Here is a 17,840-nt window from a genome sequence, read left to right on the forward strand (position 1 = left end):
ATTTAGGTGCAAAAAATCTGTAGCTTTTGCTAATGACAGGGCTTTTTTGTGTTCGCTCAAAGAAAATTGCCTATATCTGGCTGCAGTGATGCGCTAAGTTGCTGGCAGCACAGATATCAGATGACCTGTTGTAGAAGCTCGTGCTAAGGAATCGGCTATTTCATTAATATGAATGTCTCGGTGGCCTGGGACCCCTACCATATGAACTAACCTTAAGTGAGGCGGAGCTAATGAATAAAACGTGTTCAATGCTGTCCATTTTGTAGACGCAGTAAGTGCGCTGCATACAGATAGAGAATCTGGGACGATAATAACTATTTAAGGGTTAATTTCCGCAAGGCAAGAACTACTGCCAGAAGTTCGGCATGAAAAATTGATGTGTAATATGGTAGGCGAAGTGAAAAAGACCAGTCGAGGGATGTGGAGTAGATACCCACGCCTGCTTTCTCTTCACTCGAAGAAGCATCAGTCGCTATTATATTTAATTTGAAACGGGCCAAATATCCTTGTAAACGCTCATTCAAATATGTTGTGGGCAGGAATTTCGTATTGTTTGGAAAAATATCTGCAAATTCAATTTTGAGCTAGCCTGGAGACCTATAAAGCCGAAATATTTCTCCAAGGCGAACATTTAAAGGTTCTAACTGTTTTCCACAAATACAACTTGTGGGGTATGCAACCGTGACCGCGTGTTCTCAAAAAAATTGATTTGGTTCCCAAATAAATGCATATTGTCCACGTCATTGCGGATTCATAAACTCTTAAGTAGGTTTCAACTGTAAGCATGCGGAATCGCGTGTGAAGAGTATATGCGCGGTTCCTGGTATAATACATTATTAGCAACGAATTTAGGAAGACCTAAACGTAGTCGAAGAGCTTCTCTTGCTAACAGAACAAGTGGTCTTAATTTATATTTTGTACTTCCGGAGAAGAAAACACAGCCAAAATCTAGAATAATTAGTGTGTCACTTCGCATACCAGAGCGCCGGTTAATGATTCTGCGTAGTAAACCTACGGATCGTGTCCCCTTCGTTCCAATATTATCTATGTGAGAACGCCAGTTAAGTTTTCCGTCATATATGACACCCAAGTACTTAAGCGACTCTACCTGAGGAATGGTTATCTGTTCATATACCAATGATAACTGTATCGGCCCGGAAAGCAGAAAAACAAGGGCTGCACTTTTGTTTACGTTTAGCTACAGATGCAGATTGTGAAGCCACATCTGCAGAGTACAGAGGTACGATTTTAAAGAGGGGTGAAGGTAACTGATGTCTCTAGCTGTCGCGAAAAATGCAATGCCATCTCCATAGACATACAGATTCACATCCTAGTGCAGTGGTTCTGAAATCGTCAATAGGATAAAAAGTACAGGAGACAGAAAAGCCACCTCGGGCACCCCTCTTGTCTGATCGAACGTTCTTGAAGAAAAGCCGTTTTGAAAACAATAAAAATTTTCTGTTTCTTCGAAATTCAAAAATCCACGCCTTTATACATCTCGGAAAATTGTAGGACTGTAATTCGTCCAGCAGTGGAGATTATACTGAACGCTGTCATAGGCTTTTGCTATGTCAAGTGTGACTAAAGCACTGACTTGTTTTCTATGCTGAGCAAGTTGAATGCGGCTTTCCGAGTCTACATGCGCACACCGAATGGAGAGACCAGGGCCGGAAACCTATTTGACTTGGCCTCAGTAACGAATTTTCGCATATATCATCCATCATACGATCATATAAAGCTCTGTCAATTAGTTTTACCATATTTTACGTAAGAGATATAGGCCTAACGTTGTCAAGATTGTAGCCAGCTTCTTGTTTTCTAAGCAGCGGAATAATTTTGGCTGTGCTCCATTCTGATGGAATCCAAGCATCTTTTAGAAAATAATTCACCATGTTCAGTATGTCATCAGAAGGCATTTCAAGCAACATTTTAGCATGGCATTGGAAATGCCGTCAGGACCTGGAGCTGAGGCAGGCAGAGACCTGAGGACATTAGACTGCTCTGACACTGTGACTTCCACAAGGTCATCGGCGATGGGAGGCTTTAGTGGCCCCATTCGGCAAACGTGATGTTAAGCGTTGCGCTAAGCCCTTTCTTATGAATTCTAAAGAAGCAGATATATCCGCTGGTGTCGGTATCAATTTTCTATATCGATGGAATCTGAACACAGTTTTTTTTTTTTTTTTGCTGGGCTTAGAGAAGAAGTCATGATGTTTTTCGTCATACTCGTATTTGGCATTCGATACGGTTCTCTTGAACGCAGCAGCTGCGAATTTATAATCACTGCTGTTACTCGGACATCAATTGTAAGGTAATTTCTTCCGCGCGGCTTTTCGTCGTCTATAATCCCGCGTGCAATCCGAATTCCACCAAGGAGGGTAGCCGCCGTTACAGCGAAGATTTTCGAAAACAGAAAGAAAACAACGTCGACCTTTATTGGAACAAATACGGTAGTCTTGAAGGACACTTGAGCAGATTAAACTTGGCGTCGTTTCTTGGTGTCCCTTTACTGTTGTTGAAGATGACGAATCCGTTTTAGTGTAAGTTTGATGCTTACCCGAGCGGCCGCAATACCCTCCTTTCGTCACATTACGAGTACGTCAAGCTAAACCTAGCATGTTGTGGCTGGCTCTCACCAGGCGCGGTGGACGCACTGGACGAGCCCGTCGGCCGCATCGTCGAGGCCCTGCACAGACGTCGCATGCTCGCCAACAGGGTCGTCGTGTTCACCAGCGACAACGGGGGCATGCCGTGGGGAACGTTCTCGAACGCCGGCTCCAACTGGCCGCTGCGGGGTGTCAAGGGCACGCGGTGGGAAAGCGGAATCAGTGTGCCGGCGCTTGTGTGGAGCCCGCTGCTCCAGGCTGGTTCCCGCGTGGTCATGCCCCGACCCGCGCTCCTGGTCGACTGGCTGCCCACTCTGGACTCTGCTGCCGGTAAGTGTCGACTCCTAAGGGTACAGCTAAAGGGAAATGCCGAATCAGATAACACTAGAGAACGATTTTTTTGAAAGCTCTATTTGGATTTTTTTGCTCCCGAAAGAAGCGGGGGGACCGCAGTAAACGGTCTGGTAATTAACAGGAAGCTAACATGCTGTTTCGGGTAACGAAGGACTTAAGTTAAAAGAGCACGAACGCTTTGATAACCGTGACACATGAATTATTAACAAGTTAAGGTGAATGTACATATGAAAGTGCGATATGGAAAATACTGAACAAGCTGTCAGGCCTGAAATAAACGTGGAAGCTAGAAGCGTTTAGGAACCTTAACGTCTGCGCAATAACAATCCTTCTTGAACATGAGGCCGTGTCAGTCACCTATAGGCGCCATCGATGGCCTCGACCAGGGCCAGCCCTGTCCAAGGCGAAATCCGAAAGTTCCATGAGCAGGTCTCGCGACAAATTCCTGTAAACATTTACTCCGCTTGTGAGCTGTCGTTTTACCAACACGGTAACCACAAACTTGTATCACAAATCGGATGTCACAAGTGCGGGGTCCCTTCGGGGACGACACACTCCAACAACACGTCCCCGCACCAGGCGGCACGCCCGAATTTGGAAACGAGGAGGCAGCGGTGCAGTCGTCGCGAGCCTGGAAGACTCCGAGGAAGGTGCTCGACCGCGGACGTGGTTCGGTAGTGCCACCCGGCTATCATCAGAAGGCTGCGGTGTGGTGCCTGCGGCAGGATTCTCTCTGCCTTGTGTCGAACTGCAGGGCGAGGGCCGAGACCTGTTCGACACAGAACGTGATCCGTGTGAACTCAACAACCTGGCGTCCAGAAAGCCGTTGGTAAGAGCGGATTACGGAATGCTGAAATGTTGGGAAGGTCGGTTTGTTGAAAGACGAAATTCTTGAGTAAGTATGTCAAAGTCGTTTATTAAGACGCCTCACAACCTTCATTGGGTAGATTCAAAGGCGGCTTGGCATCTGTGGCTCCCGATTTGACACACGCGCCTCGACACAAAGCTCCTACTCGACTTTACCGACTCTGAGGCTGTGCTGCCCTTGGAACGAACTAAACACTGCGCTTCAACAACGCTCTTTGGCTATTTCTGGAACAGGTGGCTGCTTGGGAAACAACCGTTAAAATGCCAGCGTTTTGGAGTACCTGCAGTGAGTTGATGGTTACGAAATGTTAGTCTAGGAGTTTTTTGTACGTGACAGAAGCGCAGTGACTACGTCAGTCGAAAATGGGGAGAGCAGCAATCGGTCTTGTCTTCTCGAGGCGATTCCGTGAATACGGACGTAAATGGGTCTGGTTGGGGGTCTGAACGTGGACAAATTCCGCCATAGTTTCAAATTATATAATAGCGACATTTTGAGCCAATCAGAGGGACCGTAGTGTCCCTCAAGGCCCATCATGGCGGAAGGCCCACTTGGCCTTCCCGTAGTGTCCCTCAAGGCCCACTTGATGGCGGAAAACGTCCTACCCTGGGTAAAGCAGTATTAGTGAATGCATGATGAAGCCTTGATGTTCGCCGGCAGGCAGTCCTAGTGTCTACATTCGGGTCTTTATGAGTTTGAGTGTCCACTTACCGCAAGAGCAGAAAAAGAAAGGAAGCTGACCGAGTGTACTATGGACGCTGCCTTGTCGGCGGTTCTTGTATTCACCAGATGATAACCTATCAATTCGCGAACGGAATGACGTTTTTATTTTGTTCTAGTTGCAGCAAGTATACTTCATTAGTTCGTGGGCGACAGCTGGCTAGCGAGATTGAGTGATGCAATCGTTTTGACTCGTACAAGGCGCATTCTGTTTTATTCTTCAGCGGTTATATATGGTCATACAATGCAAACTTTTATGCCGAATGCATGTTTGAATTTCAGTTAACTGAATAGTTGCAAGGCGTCACTTAAGCGACGTCAAGTAGTCGCAACTTTTCAATAATCTGATTGAATATAATATAGGACATTTCAAGGTTACCTTCAAATTCAATCGAATAAGGTATATTTGCCCCTCTTTGAATTTTAGGCTTTGGTTTACTTGAAGTCCTTGAATTGTCCTTCAGTTTTGGGCCTAATGTTCTGTACGAACGCTGGTTAGTCTACTGTTTCTGCAGTGGTCATACTGGGAGCCTTGGTGGCGCAGAGGGACTGGTGTGACCAGATAATGCTTGCTGCAGTACCATGCGTAGAGTACGGGTCATAATAAGGGAGAATGTCTAATTAGTGTTAGAGCCATTATTGCTACTAAAAGAACAAGGAGGCCTACAAATCGGTCTTTTTTATGGATGGCTACCCATCATACATAAATGCTCCCTTCTTTCTTTAAGTAAGAGAAATGAGAGCTAGAACATCATTTCCAGTGGAACATCAATTTTGTAACGCGAGTCTGGCCCATGCTGTATGTGGGAGGCAATTTCCCGCTAAAGGGAAAAATTCAGTTAACCGAAATTGATTACCCGGCGTCCTGCTATAACAAAGGCGCCACTGTTGCCGAAAACAACGCTTCTTTAAGCGAGGAAAATTATTGAAAGGGGCAGAGAAAAAAAAGCAAGAAATTTGACTTCCCGTATTTAATCATATGAAAGTCTAGGTCAAATGTTGTGATAGATTGTCAATAAGTTTATCGAGTTAATTTCGCTGCTTATGAACGCATCAGCGTTGGTGCAGGTGATTTATTTTATTACATTAATCGTAGACAACGTTCTCATACCGCACCATCGGCGCTGAAGTGACGGAGAGGGTGATTTTTTTTTTATTTTTTATTTTTTGCTTCCCGCAGGTTTCGACCTCGGCAAGGGTGGCGCGTGGCGCAAAAGATGACCATAGATTACTTGCGTTGAGGCGCTGCATGCCATGCCTCTTTTCTTTGGGGTGGTTCAGATTAAAGCCTAATGTTTAAGTTGTGGGCTGGCTGTCTTAAGTTGAAATTTTTCCTACGATGAAGTAATCTCTTGTCGAATGACAAACATGTACTGGCCCACCATACAGATAGATATTTAGCCTTCATATTTGCGGTCTCTCTACGCTGAAACCACGAGCGATTGTCTATACGAAGGTGTGGTTGTGAGCAAATAAACGTAACAGACGATGTCATGCTCGTCCACAATTCTCTAAACGTTTAATACAGACGGTTAGTGCAGAGGTTAGTGCAGAAAAATAAGAAAAACAACGGGAAGCGTATTGGTCCAATAACTCGAATGGAAGTCGTGTCTATTATTGGGTGCCTCGATGAGCTTCCTATGACCGAAAGAGGAAGAAGGGCGGGAACCAGGCGACGACGCCGTAGGGTATAGGGGGGGGGGGGGGGGCGTCACTTGTCCCTTAACGGGGGACTTGTCCCCTGATAAGAAACTTATGATCACTTGTCCATTTATCTCCGTAAGGATAAGGCCACATATGGCTTCCAGGACACACGACAGTGTGTCTTGACAGTGTGCCAATGAGGAACGCGGCAGCATGAATGCTCGTGTACCTGTGAACTGAAAGCACACCGTCGAGAGCCATAGCATGCCTGGCAGCCTCTGCAGGAGTGTGACGTTTCCAATGGGTGGACAGTGAGGCTAGTTTTGGTATTGGGGAAAAAAAAAAATAAGCGTCGCCATGACACTGATAGCCAAAAAAAGATTCATGAACTTTTGCATATGTCACTCTGTCTTTTCAACTTACATAGCAATAAAGTAAAGTGTACAATTATATATAGAAATAAAATGTGCTTTTGGCTATTTTCTTTTTCAGCGTCACATATATTCGTTTACTCGGTTACTAGTTGCGTCAATGGGCGGCGCTCTCGCTGTTATCGCTTCGGCTTCGGCTGTGGCTTCGGCTGCCAGTCTATTCTTCTGCTCCTGCCACTTTGTTTGCACGTGCGCGTTTTTTTCTTTTTTTCATGCGCTCCGGACTTAACAACTTGCTTTCTGTGCCCCTGAACGTTCCGGCAGTGTCGGAAAAACTGAGGAATTGGCACAAAAGCGTGCTGCGCCGCTGTGTGATGCGGCGTCTCTGGGAGGAACAGCAGGGTGAAACTTTTCCCTTTTCCAGCGGACGAGAGGTAAGCGCACTTTTTCTGCAGTCGTTATGAAGGCAAAAGCGCTATCCTTATCAAAACAGCTATATGACGAAACAAAAAAAAAAAACCTTCCGCGGTTGTTTTCAAGTGATTATCTTTCTTGGCTTGGCGGAGCCCATTTTTTATGTGCTGTTGTAAGAAAGTTAAGGCTACTTGTAGACAATTGCACATGGGCCAACTGATGCTAACTGACGCGAAGATGGAAATTCAGCTTTGGTGTACGTTAGCTGTTGCTCTTCCTTTTTTCCACGAGTAGAAAACTTGCAAGTTTTATTTGCCGAATGTATTTGAATGCTCGCTGCACAAACTCAGGTGACGAGTGTTTTCTTGTGGCATTACCACCTTTGAATGTTCGGGAACTCGGCAGAAGCCAAAAGGAATCAATTACGTAGCAGGTAACCGCTTGCCCATTGAAACACAAGTACGAGTTACCTGCGCGACGACCGAGGTGGGCTTCACTTTTCAGCCTGTGCCTAGAAGTACAGAATTTTTTCGTCGCTTCTTCGTACTCCCAGCTTTGGTTTCGCCTTTAGGGTGTTCTTTAATCAAGACTACGCGTATTTTGACCAGTTTTCAAATGTGTCATATGGCGAAATTACGCTAAATGTGGAGTCCTGGCTGGGCTGACATAGAGCAGTAGTAGTACAACGGCTGCGGTCTCTGCTCGGACCAGTTCACAGAAAGCGATTACGCCGACCCTGTCTGTTGTGGTCGGCTGTGTCGACTGTTAAACTGGAAGAGTGGTCCCTGATCGATGAAAGTAACGAAAAGCTATCAGCGATTGCGAATCTGTGCTTTTGTAGTTCATTATTTACGCACAGAAACCACGTGATAGGGCACAGCGCAAGTGTCATAAGCACGGCGAACGCTGTCTTTTCTACGTCGGCTGCTACGGCGCCCGGACCCATGTGACGTTACGCAGCGAAATTCGCTCCGCGGGCGCCAAGGAACTGCGTGCTTATCAGTTTATCGCTTGCTCGTCTGCGGTGCGCGATGTTCCCGATTATGGGCTCTATGCTAAAACGCCGAACAGTTTTCGCTGGCAATGAGCGAATTCACGTTCGTGAAAAGTCGCGCAGCGCATGGAGCTACAGCGTGCGAGACGGCGAAGCCAGGATCGCCAGTGCCGCGCGCAGCCGTCTTCTCCCTAAATGTCTCGTTTGTCGCTTTAGAGCAGAAATTTTTCCGGAGCGAAATACCAGTGCTTACTCGCCCAGTAGCTTTAAACTATCGGAAATTATTTTTCCTCTTACGGGTATTTTGCAGAAAAATGAAGCCAAAGCAGGTAAAACGCTCAATAACCTGATGCTTAACAAATCACTCAAAAACTTTCATCGATCGTAAAAACTAGCTCTAACAATCTGATTCCTAGTATTCTCGGCCAGCTATTATTGAGAAACCAGAAATACTGAACATCTTGCATTAATATATAGCAGCACTAAAACTTGGAACTTATTAAAACTTGGAAGCATATTTGCACTAAAATCCAGCAACAAATATAAATAGAACTTACCTGCGTGGATTGAAAGTACTATCTTACGTAAATAGTTCTGTTTTTTTGACAACTGCGCTACAAATTTGATAATGAACGGGCTTTTTATGTCGTGTTTTCATAAATGTGAAGCGATGTTATGTGGCACGCTTTCGTCGGCAATGGAATTCGCTTCACAATGGAACCGGACACTCAAGCATCGACAGTACACTGCGCTTGTCCTATGGGCCTGTGTGTAGTGTTACTTTACCTTACGTGCAATTTCGCCGGAAATTTGCCAACTAGCCCAACAAGGTGTTGTAACGATGTATCTGTCTTTAAATGTTCTACACCGCCGCAGGCAGGCCGAAAGCGGAAAATATACCCAACAGAAACCGCAGGCGTCATCGGCCGACTGAGGAATGACACACAAAGGTGCTGCAAGTCATCGAAATTAGAGCTTTCGAAAGATTAGCACGGAGGAAGCACTAGAGCATTTGATTGATCATGTGAGCCTAGAGTTCTACCAACTCTTGCGGAGCCAGGTGGCACTCCATTATCGCTCAGGAAGGGAAGGACATGGTGCTGGTCGCGCAGTTGTTCGGTGTACCACTGTACTGAAATGTAAGCTAAACGGCAGTCTGCTACAAGAAATACGATGTATTTCGCTCTAATAAGTGTCGCGCAGATCTGCTGAAGTAGTTCTGCTGCGCGTGGATTATGCTGCGCATAATCTACATCAACCTGAATCTCAAAAAAGGACGGCGTGAGGGAAAAGCCGCTGCAGAAACAAAGCCCCAGAAGCTGGAAGATTAAGAAAAAAATGTCTTACTGATATTTTATTCTTTTTGTAACTCCGATAGCTATTAGGACGGTCTCCTGATTAGCCTATCTTTAGAAAATGTTTCCGCATGTATCAATATTTGCATAAGCATCGTGCAGCGTATGTTTTCATCAGGCAGTCATTGCTTCCACACTTGCACCCTCCTTTTCAAGGATTATTTACTACGTGGCTAGCATACATGTATCTTGGGATGCTAGAATCTTCTCGAGCTTAATTCAGTAAATTTGTGCAAGTACTAATGTTGCTCAGCGCTCTTGACTTCAGTGGTTTCATTGACATAGTAAACGTGGGAACGGGGAGGGCGACTCCTTGCGGCAAAGTCACGAATAATCTTAATACGCAAAGAAAGCATGCTGTGCCAGAAACGAGTGTTCTACAAAATTTGAAATGCTCTCGCCTCCTTATCGTGTCGACACCGAAATTCTCATGAAGGGTGACTTCCAGCCAATGATGAAACTCGTAACATAGCTCTAGCACTGTCCTATGCTTCAAGCAAGTCGCACAAAAGTGAGCCTATAGGCTGTGTTAAAAAAAGTGCGTTACGTACATTCAGCGTATTAGAGGAACGTCTTGAAGACCATTCGAAAGTGAGTTGTACTGAGCAGGTTGCCCTGATGCACTGAGTGTAACCTACTTGCGTTGCTTTTATAAAATGTTTCTTTATCTCCCGAAGCTACGCGTTCTATAATATCTTTGGGCATCACTCTGTCATTGGCCAACCTCTACCGACGATCAACCGCCGATTGACATATGCGTCTCCTGCAGTAAGTGTTCCTCAAAAAAAAAAAAAAAATCTTCATGCTATTTGTTGTTATTGACTTTCATTTGTGCCATTAATGCCTAGATGATGATATAACAAACGAAGTGCATTTTAAGAAACATCTGCAGTATGCTCGAGAGGAATTTCGTAATGATACCTTGTTCACAATGTTACAGATCTGAATGAAGCTCTTGTGGTCTTACATGTATTGTGAAACAAAACCACATATGAAGAAAGACTACAGACATTTTAAGTACATTTTGTTGGATATTTATCGGCACATTAGCACAAGGAGAGCTACGCAGAAAATTGACTAGGTATAGAATGTTGTTTGGACTAGGAAGTAACCCGTTGTATGGAATAAAAGAAGGAAGTTTTTGTTACTGGCATGAGAAAAACGTGTATCTGCTGCTCTTGATTATCTTTTTACTATTCACAAATAACTGTTGCGTCACAAATTGGCAGAGTTGTCTTGTGCGCAGCAAACGAACTTGGCCTAGTAGTAGGGCGGCGTAGTGCACCTGGTGGGCAACAGACGACTCTGTATTGCCTGAAACCTAAAGTTTTCTTTTTTGTTCTTGCGCATACATAATTCGCTTTACCTGATGTATGGCTTCCACGACTGTTCCCGCATCGTCAGCTCTGCGTTCAACGAGGTACTAGGTGCAATGACCAAGCAGCAGGCTGGTGAGGTTCACGACAATGCGGGAGACATGCTTGAGCAGGAGCAAGAATGCAGCGCCGGCAATCGCCAGAGCGAAGAGCATGACTGTCAAGTTACTGGTCTGTGCAGGCGCTGCGAGGACATGATGATGATGATGATGATGATGATGATGATGATGATGAAGCCTCAACTAATGGGAGAAACCACTATGGGGGATAGGCCTCGAATCGGGTAATAATATGATTGAAAAATAAAATACATTAGTTAATGATTAAATACGTAACAGGCGGAGTTCATTGACAACTTCTTGTTCTTTGTACTGCCGGCTTCGTTTCCAAATCAGTGCAACTTCTGCCCACTCCCAAGTGCCTGTATTCTCGTGCTTTGGGGCGGATCTTTCTCGTGTGTTCACGATTGTACGATGGCCGGCCACCACAACGCATCTGTCGCCTTCGTCGAATTGCGTTGGACCAGCATTAGCTCGCCGGTTGGCGCTCGGACGCTGCGTTCGGTGCTGAAGGACGGGGTGTACGTCTCGTCTTTCCTCGTATCCAAACACTGGCGCATACCAACCATGGGGAATTTCCCAAAAAGCAGCCGGTTTCCGGTACGTTTAGAAGTAAAACAAAAGAAAACTTGAAGAAAAGGGCGTGGAAGTAAAAAAATGTGATTTAGAAATAAAAGAAAAGTATTGCTAAGAACTTTGATAAAGGAAGAAATGAAGAAGAAATGAAATAATAGAAATAATTGGTAAGTTTAAATACTCTTTTTGTCCCTCTAATGAAATTGTAAACTGCAAGAAATGCATTCTTGTGAGTGGATACCAATGAAGTCGCCCCAAAAGAATGTTTGGCGGGGTTAGCTATAGCCCACGTTTCCTAAATTAGTTTTCTGAGAGTTTTCGTTGCGTAGAAAATCGGCCGCACGAGAGAAAGTAATGATCGATAGATTTAGGTGCATTGAAAAAAGAACATATAGGGGACATGACGAGACCAGACCTGTGTAATTAAAAATTTGGAGGCGGTATACGATATCTGAGTTTCGAAAAGGAAACTTCGAATTGCCTTGAAGGACACCAATTATTATTCTATGGCAAGCCAAGATGGTGGAACTCAGTAGACGGTGTTAGCATGGATACTGCAGAATTTTTCGATGTAGAGAAACTTGTGTACCTAGCCGCGGTGACATAAGCTGATGTCGGCAACACAGGATAGGGCCATTGAGGGATGCTCGTGCGAGTGAACCAACCATTTCGTTGAAGTGCAACCCACGATGTCCCGGTACCCAAAGCAAACATACTTTCCGTTAGTACGGAGGCACCGTCGAACAAAATGGTCGTTGAATTCCTGAATTTCAAGATGCAGTAAGTGCTGTGCTTAGAGACAGCGAGTCGGTCGCGATAACAGCTAATGGGTCATTTTGGGGAAGCTTTCGTAATGCTAATTTAATCGCTAATATTTCTGCCTGAAATATGGGCGTGAAGTCCGGAAAGCGAAGAGAGTAAGACCATTGAAGACATTCAGAGTATGTACCCATTCCTGAGTCTTATTGCACAGAGAAGCGTCAGTACCTATTACCTTGTCAGTGACTAGCTGGTGTAGGTGGTCGTGCAAGATATTAATTAAATGTCTGCTTGGTAATAGTTTAGCATGATTTGGAAATAAATCCCTGAATTCAGTTTTGACGTCTGGTAAGGCATCATTTGAAAGGCAAACTTGACGTATGGACACATAGAATTGTAGTAACTGTGCTCGCACAAATAATATCTGAGGGCTGTGTAATCTAGACAACGATACTTAAAGAAAATCGATGGTTCAGTGATAAATACATATTGGCTACGTCTTTTTAAAGAGTCATAAATTTTAAGTACGTCTGAAGCGTAAACATGCGGAATATGCAATCTAGGGTTTTGAGATGAAAAGTCTGACCAGCAGCAAGCCAAGTTTCCTGTCAAATAATAATATATGGATAATATTTAGAAGCAATATACAATAAATATGTTGTAGCAGAAAGTATGAAACGACAGTTCCACTGAATTACTGTGAAACTTCCTACGGTGAATGAATCCGAGCAGCAGAGACTGCTTCGTCTAAAATGCTCTCTTTTAAGAAGTCCTTGTTAGACTGAATTTCTCTCGCGTGCATGTTTGCGTTGGAGTTGGTGGGAGGGCTAGACTTTTTCTCTGTCGGTGACGTCGTTCGTTAAAGAGATCGGCGCTCCATATGTACATCTTTATTTTCCATTCCGTCTATATCGGAGAGACAGATGTGGTCAACTTTCTGAGAAGTTGATGGCTTTAATGAATGGTTATTAGTCAATGGCTGCGCTGTCGGTACTTGACTAGGTGGACTCCGTGGTAGACTGTGCATCTGATCCTCAATGTTGGCTTTATTAGTAAGTTGAAGCCATTGCGCTATTTGTGAGGACATCACTTGAACAAAGAAGTCGGTGAGATTAGTCACAATGTGCTCCATTGCTTTCTCCAACACCTTTTCTACGAAAGCTGCCACATTTTCCATAGACAATATTTGACGGGCCCTTATACCAGCATACCCTTGAGTTCTGCTCTGAATTTCTTCAATGACCTCGCGACGGGAGCATCGGTGTCTAGCAGTTACTTTCAGGATTTCCATTTATTTTGATCCTACAGGGCAGTTTGGCTCATCTGCAGGGTGAGTGTCACTGCTAAGGCAGCAGGACTCATTTCAGGAACAACAGTCATTTGAATTATGGCCTTCTCTACAAATTCGGCGTCGTGTGTTGGACCTGCAACCGTTTATGGAGTGCCCAAACCACCAGCGTTTCAGACATTGAAGGAAGCGGGGTGGTAGAGGCTCAGCTCGGTATAAATTGGGCATGCCTTGATTTCCGATGGGCGGTTCATTCCAGCAAAAGTAGCAATGACTGTTTCTGTGGGAATGCGCTTATTACAAACGACATGGCTGCAACATTTCACAAAAATAACGCGCGCCGATTAAAACATTTCCAAAGTTTCTGCGGGATATAGACTCATGTCGACACCTCCAACTAGGCCTTTGATACATGCAAGATGACGAGGAATGAAACTGCTTACCGGATGTGTCCCAAAAACATCGCACTTCAGTAAATCTTGAACAGAAGTCTGGTCTGAGGAACAGCAAAGAATGCCACCCTGAGCCTCGAAAGGTTAAGTACAAAACAGTTTGCACGCGATTTTGCGGGACGAGGAAGAGTGCTATGCCATCATGGCTGGTACGTGGACGTCGCACGCGAATGACAGCTACGCTTGCGCGACATGCGACGTGATTAGTGCAGAGATCGTAAAGCACGTTCATGCCTTGGTTCGCAGGGAAATGGCGAACTCGCCCACTGAAGAAAATTTGGCCCAGTGAGTGGAATTGCCCAGCACCGGGCACCTTTCCGATCTACGTGGTAGCCAACAACAGGAGCAACTTCAGGCGGTCACGTCAAGGTCTTTTTGCGGCTTCCAGTGGCTAGATCACACACTGCAGCTCTGTATCAGCGACGCAAGGAAGACGTGGCTGCATTTTTCGAGCTCTGTGCAAAAGTGAGGGCTAATGTAGGCCGCTAGAAAAGAAGCGCTGATCCACGTACACGGGTAACTGACGAATTACGAATAAGAAGAAAGCAACTTGATCCACTTAAGTTTTACGAGATGAGCGAGACATTTATTGTTTAAGAAACCTCGGTAAAGATGTTGTCACATGTAGGTAGTGAGTCGAGGGCAAGAGTGGGTCGAGCCCAAAAGAACAAAGAGGACCGCGCGCCTTCCCTGCTTCCGAGCCAACCTCGACGGACGCGCTTTCCAGGAGCCCGCTGCTCTGCGGGTTATTAAAACCCCAAGAGTACTTCTGAAGGCTCGTGACATATTGGTGGAGGTGCGGGGTAGCTGTTGTGTCGGCAGCGGCAGGCGGCGGGGGTCCGGCGTCCGGAGAGCGCGCGGCGAGCGCCGGCGACGCCGACACGAGAGAGGAAGGCGGAGAGACGACCGCTTTTGTAGCAAACCACACGAAGGACTTGGCCAACCAGCGGCCGTTTAATGCAAGAAGACTTGCCTCCCAGATGTCACCACCTCATTGGTCGAAGCCAAACACGTGATCGAAAGGGGGTGCGCCATCTAGCCAAACTAGACCACAACATGATTAAACAGTTAAGAGGAGATTTCTCACAGGGAGACACTTTACCACAGTAGCCTTCACGGATGTTGCAAACCCCTCCAAGGATCTGCACGACGAGTCCAGTGTCAGTTTACACTCCGGTACATCGGGCCAGCCGCGGGATCAGGGGACTAACCCCGGAAGTCGTCGACGCTACGCCCAGCACATCAATCGGCATGACCAGCGCTTCCACTCAAGCCGCCCCAACCGGTAGGGAGAGCACGATGTTAAACCGGTATACACTTGAGAACCCACGGGTTCCGACGACGTTCCATGGTGCAGTGTTCGTAGACGTCGAAGTCTGGATGGCCGACTTCGAGCGCGTGGCTGCCTTGAACCTTTGGAACCACTCGGCAACACTGAGACACGTCTATTTCTACCTGGAGAACGGCGTGTGTGCGTGGTGTTGGAACCGTGAGGAACAACTGGCGTCGTGGCACGAACTTTGTCGTCAGCTTCTAGAGACCTACACCAGTGCGGATCGCCACCAACGAGCGGAACGAGCGATCCATGCCCACGTCCAGTTGCCAAACGAAACTGTGACCACGTACATCGAAGATATGACGCGCGTCTTCAGACGAGCTGATCCAGGAATGACGGAAGAGAAGTTGCGCCATCTTATTCGCTGGGTCAAGGAGCAGCTCTTTGCTGGTTTCGTGCAGAGCCCTCCGAAGACGGTCGCGGAGTTCCTGTCCGAGGCCGTGACCACGGAAAAGATGCTCCTGCATCGGTCCAACCAGTAAGAGCGGCAAGTCAACAGCATGTCCGCTGCTGGCATTCTGACGACCATCGGAAGCAACGGTCACTGTCTGAAAGAGCTCATGCGCTCTGTAGTGTGTGAAGAGTTGCAAAAGGCCGGCTTCACAGCAACACCGCACCCTACGCTAAGCTTCGTTACAAGCGTCATCAAGGACGAGCTGCACTGTGGCCTCTGTGAAAAGTTACTGAGCCGGTACTCTGGTTCGTATAAAGTACTACGCCGCGTCAGTCACGTTAACTACGAAGTGGTCCCGGACACATCGCAGACCCGGACTCGGACACAAAGACAACCGAGCTCGGACATAGTTCATGTTGTGCGCATGAAGCAGTACACTGCGCGGTGATATTTCTTTTTCTCTAATTCACCCCTTGTTTCTGCTTCTCAATTTTTTCTTTTTTCGTTCTTTCACTTTGTCTGCGTTGTGTTAATTTTTTCGTTATTGTTTTTATTGCTTACGCCTATTTTGCAGCATCGAGACGATGCTTTTGTTCGGAAGGGGGGATGATGCCACATGCAGGTAGTGGGTCGAGGGAGAGAGTGGGTCGAGCCCAAAAGAACAAAAGGACGGCGCGCCTTCCCAGCTTGCGAGCCAACCGCGACGGACGCGCTTTCCAAGAGCCCGCTGCTCTGCGGTTTATTAAAACCCAAAGATACTTCTGAAGGCTCGTGACGAACTGTGACCTGTACATGGGTGTCATGTTTGTCGGAAACATCCGCAAAATTGGCGTAGATTGAACAAAAGCGGCGTTATGTTGTACGATGGGATAGAAATTGCTAATGTGTAATTTGTAATGGGTTTTTAGAGAAATATAGTATACTGTAGCAGGCCTTGCCAGCCCTCGTCTTTTGCACGGTCGAAATTTCGACGAACTGCTCACAGCTTTCCTCGCCTTGACACGCCGTCTTCTGCGGCTCCACGACGCGTGGCTACAGGGGTAGCGGTGCCATTAGCCGCAGCTTTTAGCCTCCTTTCTGAAGCGGTTGCGCACCTTTCTCGGTGTCTGCCTTTCGCTGGCGCCCACCGGGACAACAGGAGAAAGAGTGCCGCGATCTTTTTTTGTGGCACTTTCCCCGCTTTACAAGTCCAGTGCTGCTGCCAGACCACGAGTGATGACGATTCTTCGGAGACTTAGCATCGGCCGTGATCGAAGAGGAAGCTTGCATCGCTTCTTTCGGCACAACCTATAGTGAGGTTGGGCGGGAGCCCCTGGCATTGCAGACGCGACATTCCCCATCGCTGTCGGTGGGCGGTGCCTGTGGGGCTGTCCTCGTCTCCGTAGAAGTCGAGGCAGCGATAACTTCGGCCATGACCAGCTACGTTGGTCTTGTCCTCGTTTTTAGTCAAGACGGGACCTTACCGGATCCTGCACATGCATGTTAGGCACCGCGGGCTTCTTGCTAAGGACCAGTCTCGTTGTCGGGAGTATACGACTGGTGCTTGGTCGGTCTAGTATTGGCCGGGGACACTTCTCCGTCGGCAAGCTTGTCTTCAGCCTTCTTCATGCTGGCAAAGCTCGGCGCTATGCCGTGGCCTCGAGCCCCCAGACGCAATCCTTGTCGACTTCACCTGCAATTGTCGCACGCCTTTGCAGAGGCCAACCGTGAGGTGGTCCTCGAGTACGTGCTTCATGACGAGCCGTGAAAAACGGAAGATGGTGGGCGGGTTGAAGTTATAGCTCCGCTGGCCTATCGATCTGTCTTATTTTTGCAAGGTGCCTCAATCTGATAGTCATTTCTTTTTAATATTGTCTGTGATGATCACGACAGAGAAAACTTCTAGCAGTTCTATTCGGCCAACTTGGTCTGGCATTAATTTCGAAAGGCACTGTCGCTCATGGATCAGCTTCGCTGGGAATCAGCAAGCGAGCAATGTTCTTGCAATTGAAATCTTTATTACAGACATAAAACAAATATAATTTATGTTTAAAAAATACATACTGATTCGGTCACTTTATTGAACACAAAGGTAATGGTCAACAGCGGAAGGGTGAATGGCCACATAGACTCTGAATATAATGACAAACAGTTCGGCCCCCATCAGCCTCACTGCGACCTCCGTCCAGTATGGTATGCCCTTCTGGCCCCAACTTATCAGATTCGAGAAGATGCTGCCGCGAACTACTCGTCCTTGCCAGCGGCGGTGGTACCGGGCTGCTGGGGATCCAGCCCTGA

General features: G+C 46.6%; 1 protein-coding gene across 1 annotated transcript in view; it reads left to right on the forward strand.

Moving 5' to 3' along the window:
* LOC129382272 (arylsulfatase I-like) overlaps nt 1–17,840 on the forward strand; it is a 209,086-nt gene that overhangs the window by 99,229 nt on the left and 92,017 nt on the right. The window contains exon 3 of the mRNA XM_072288654.1: nt 2,640–2,936. Coding sequence (XP_072144755.1) covers nt 2,702–2,936 — 235 coding nt within the window. The 5' untranslated portion in view covers nt 2,640–2,701. The remainder of the gene's footprint in view (nt 1–2,639; nt 2,937–17,840) is intronic.

This window comes from Dermacentor andersoni, chromosome 6, assembly GCF_023375885.2.
Source record: "Dermacentor andersoni chromosome 6, qqDerAnde1_hic_scaffold, whole genome shotgun sequence".
Classification (NCBI taxonomy): domain Eukaryota; kingdom Metazoa; phylum Arthropoda; class Arachnida; order Ixodida; family Ixodidae; genus Dermacentor; species Dermacentor andersoni.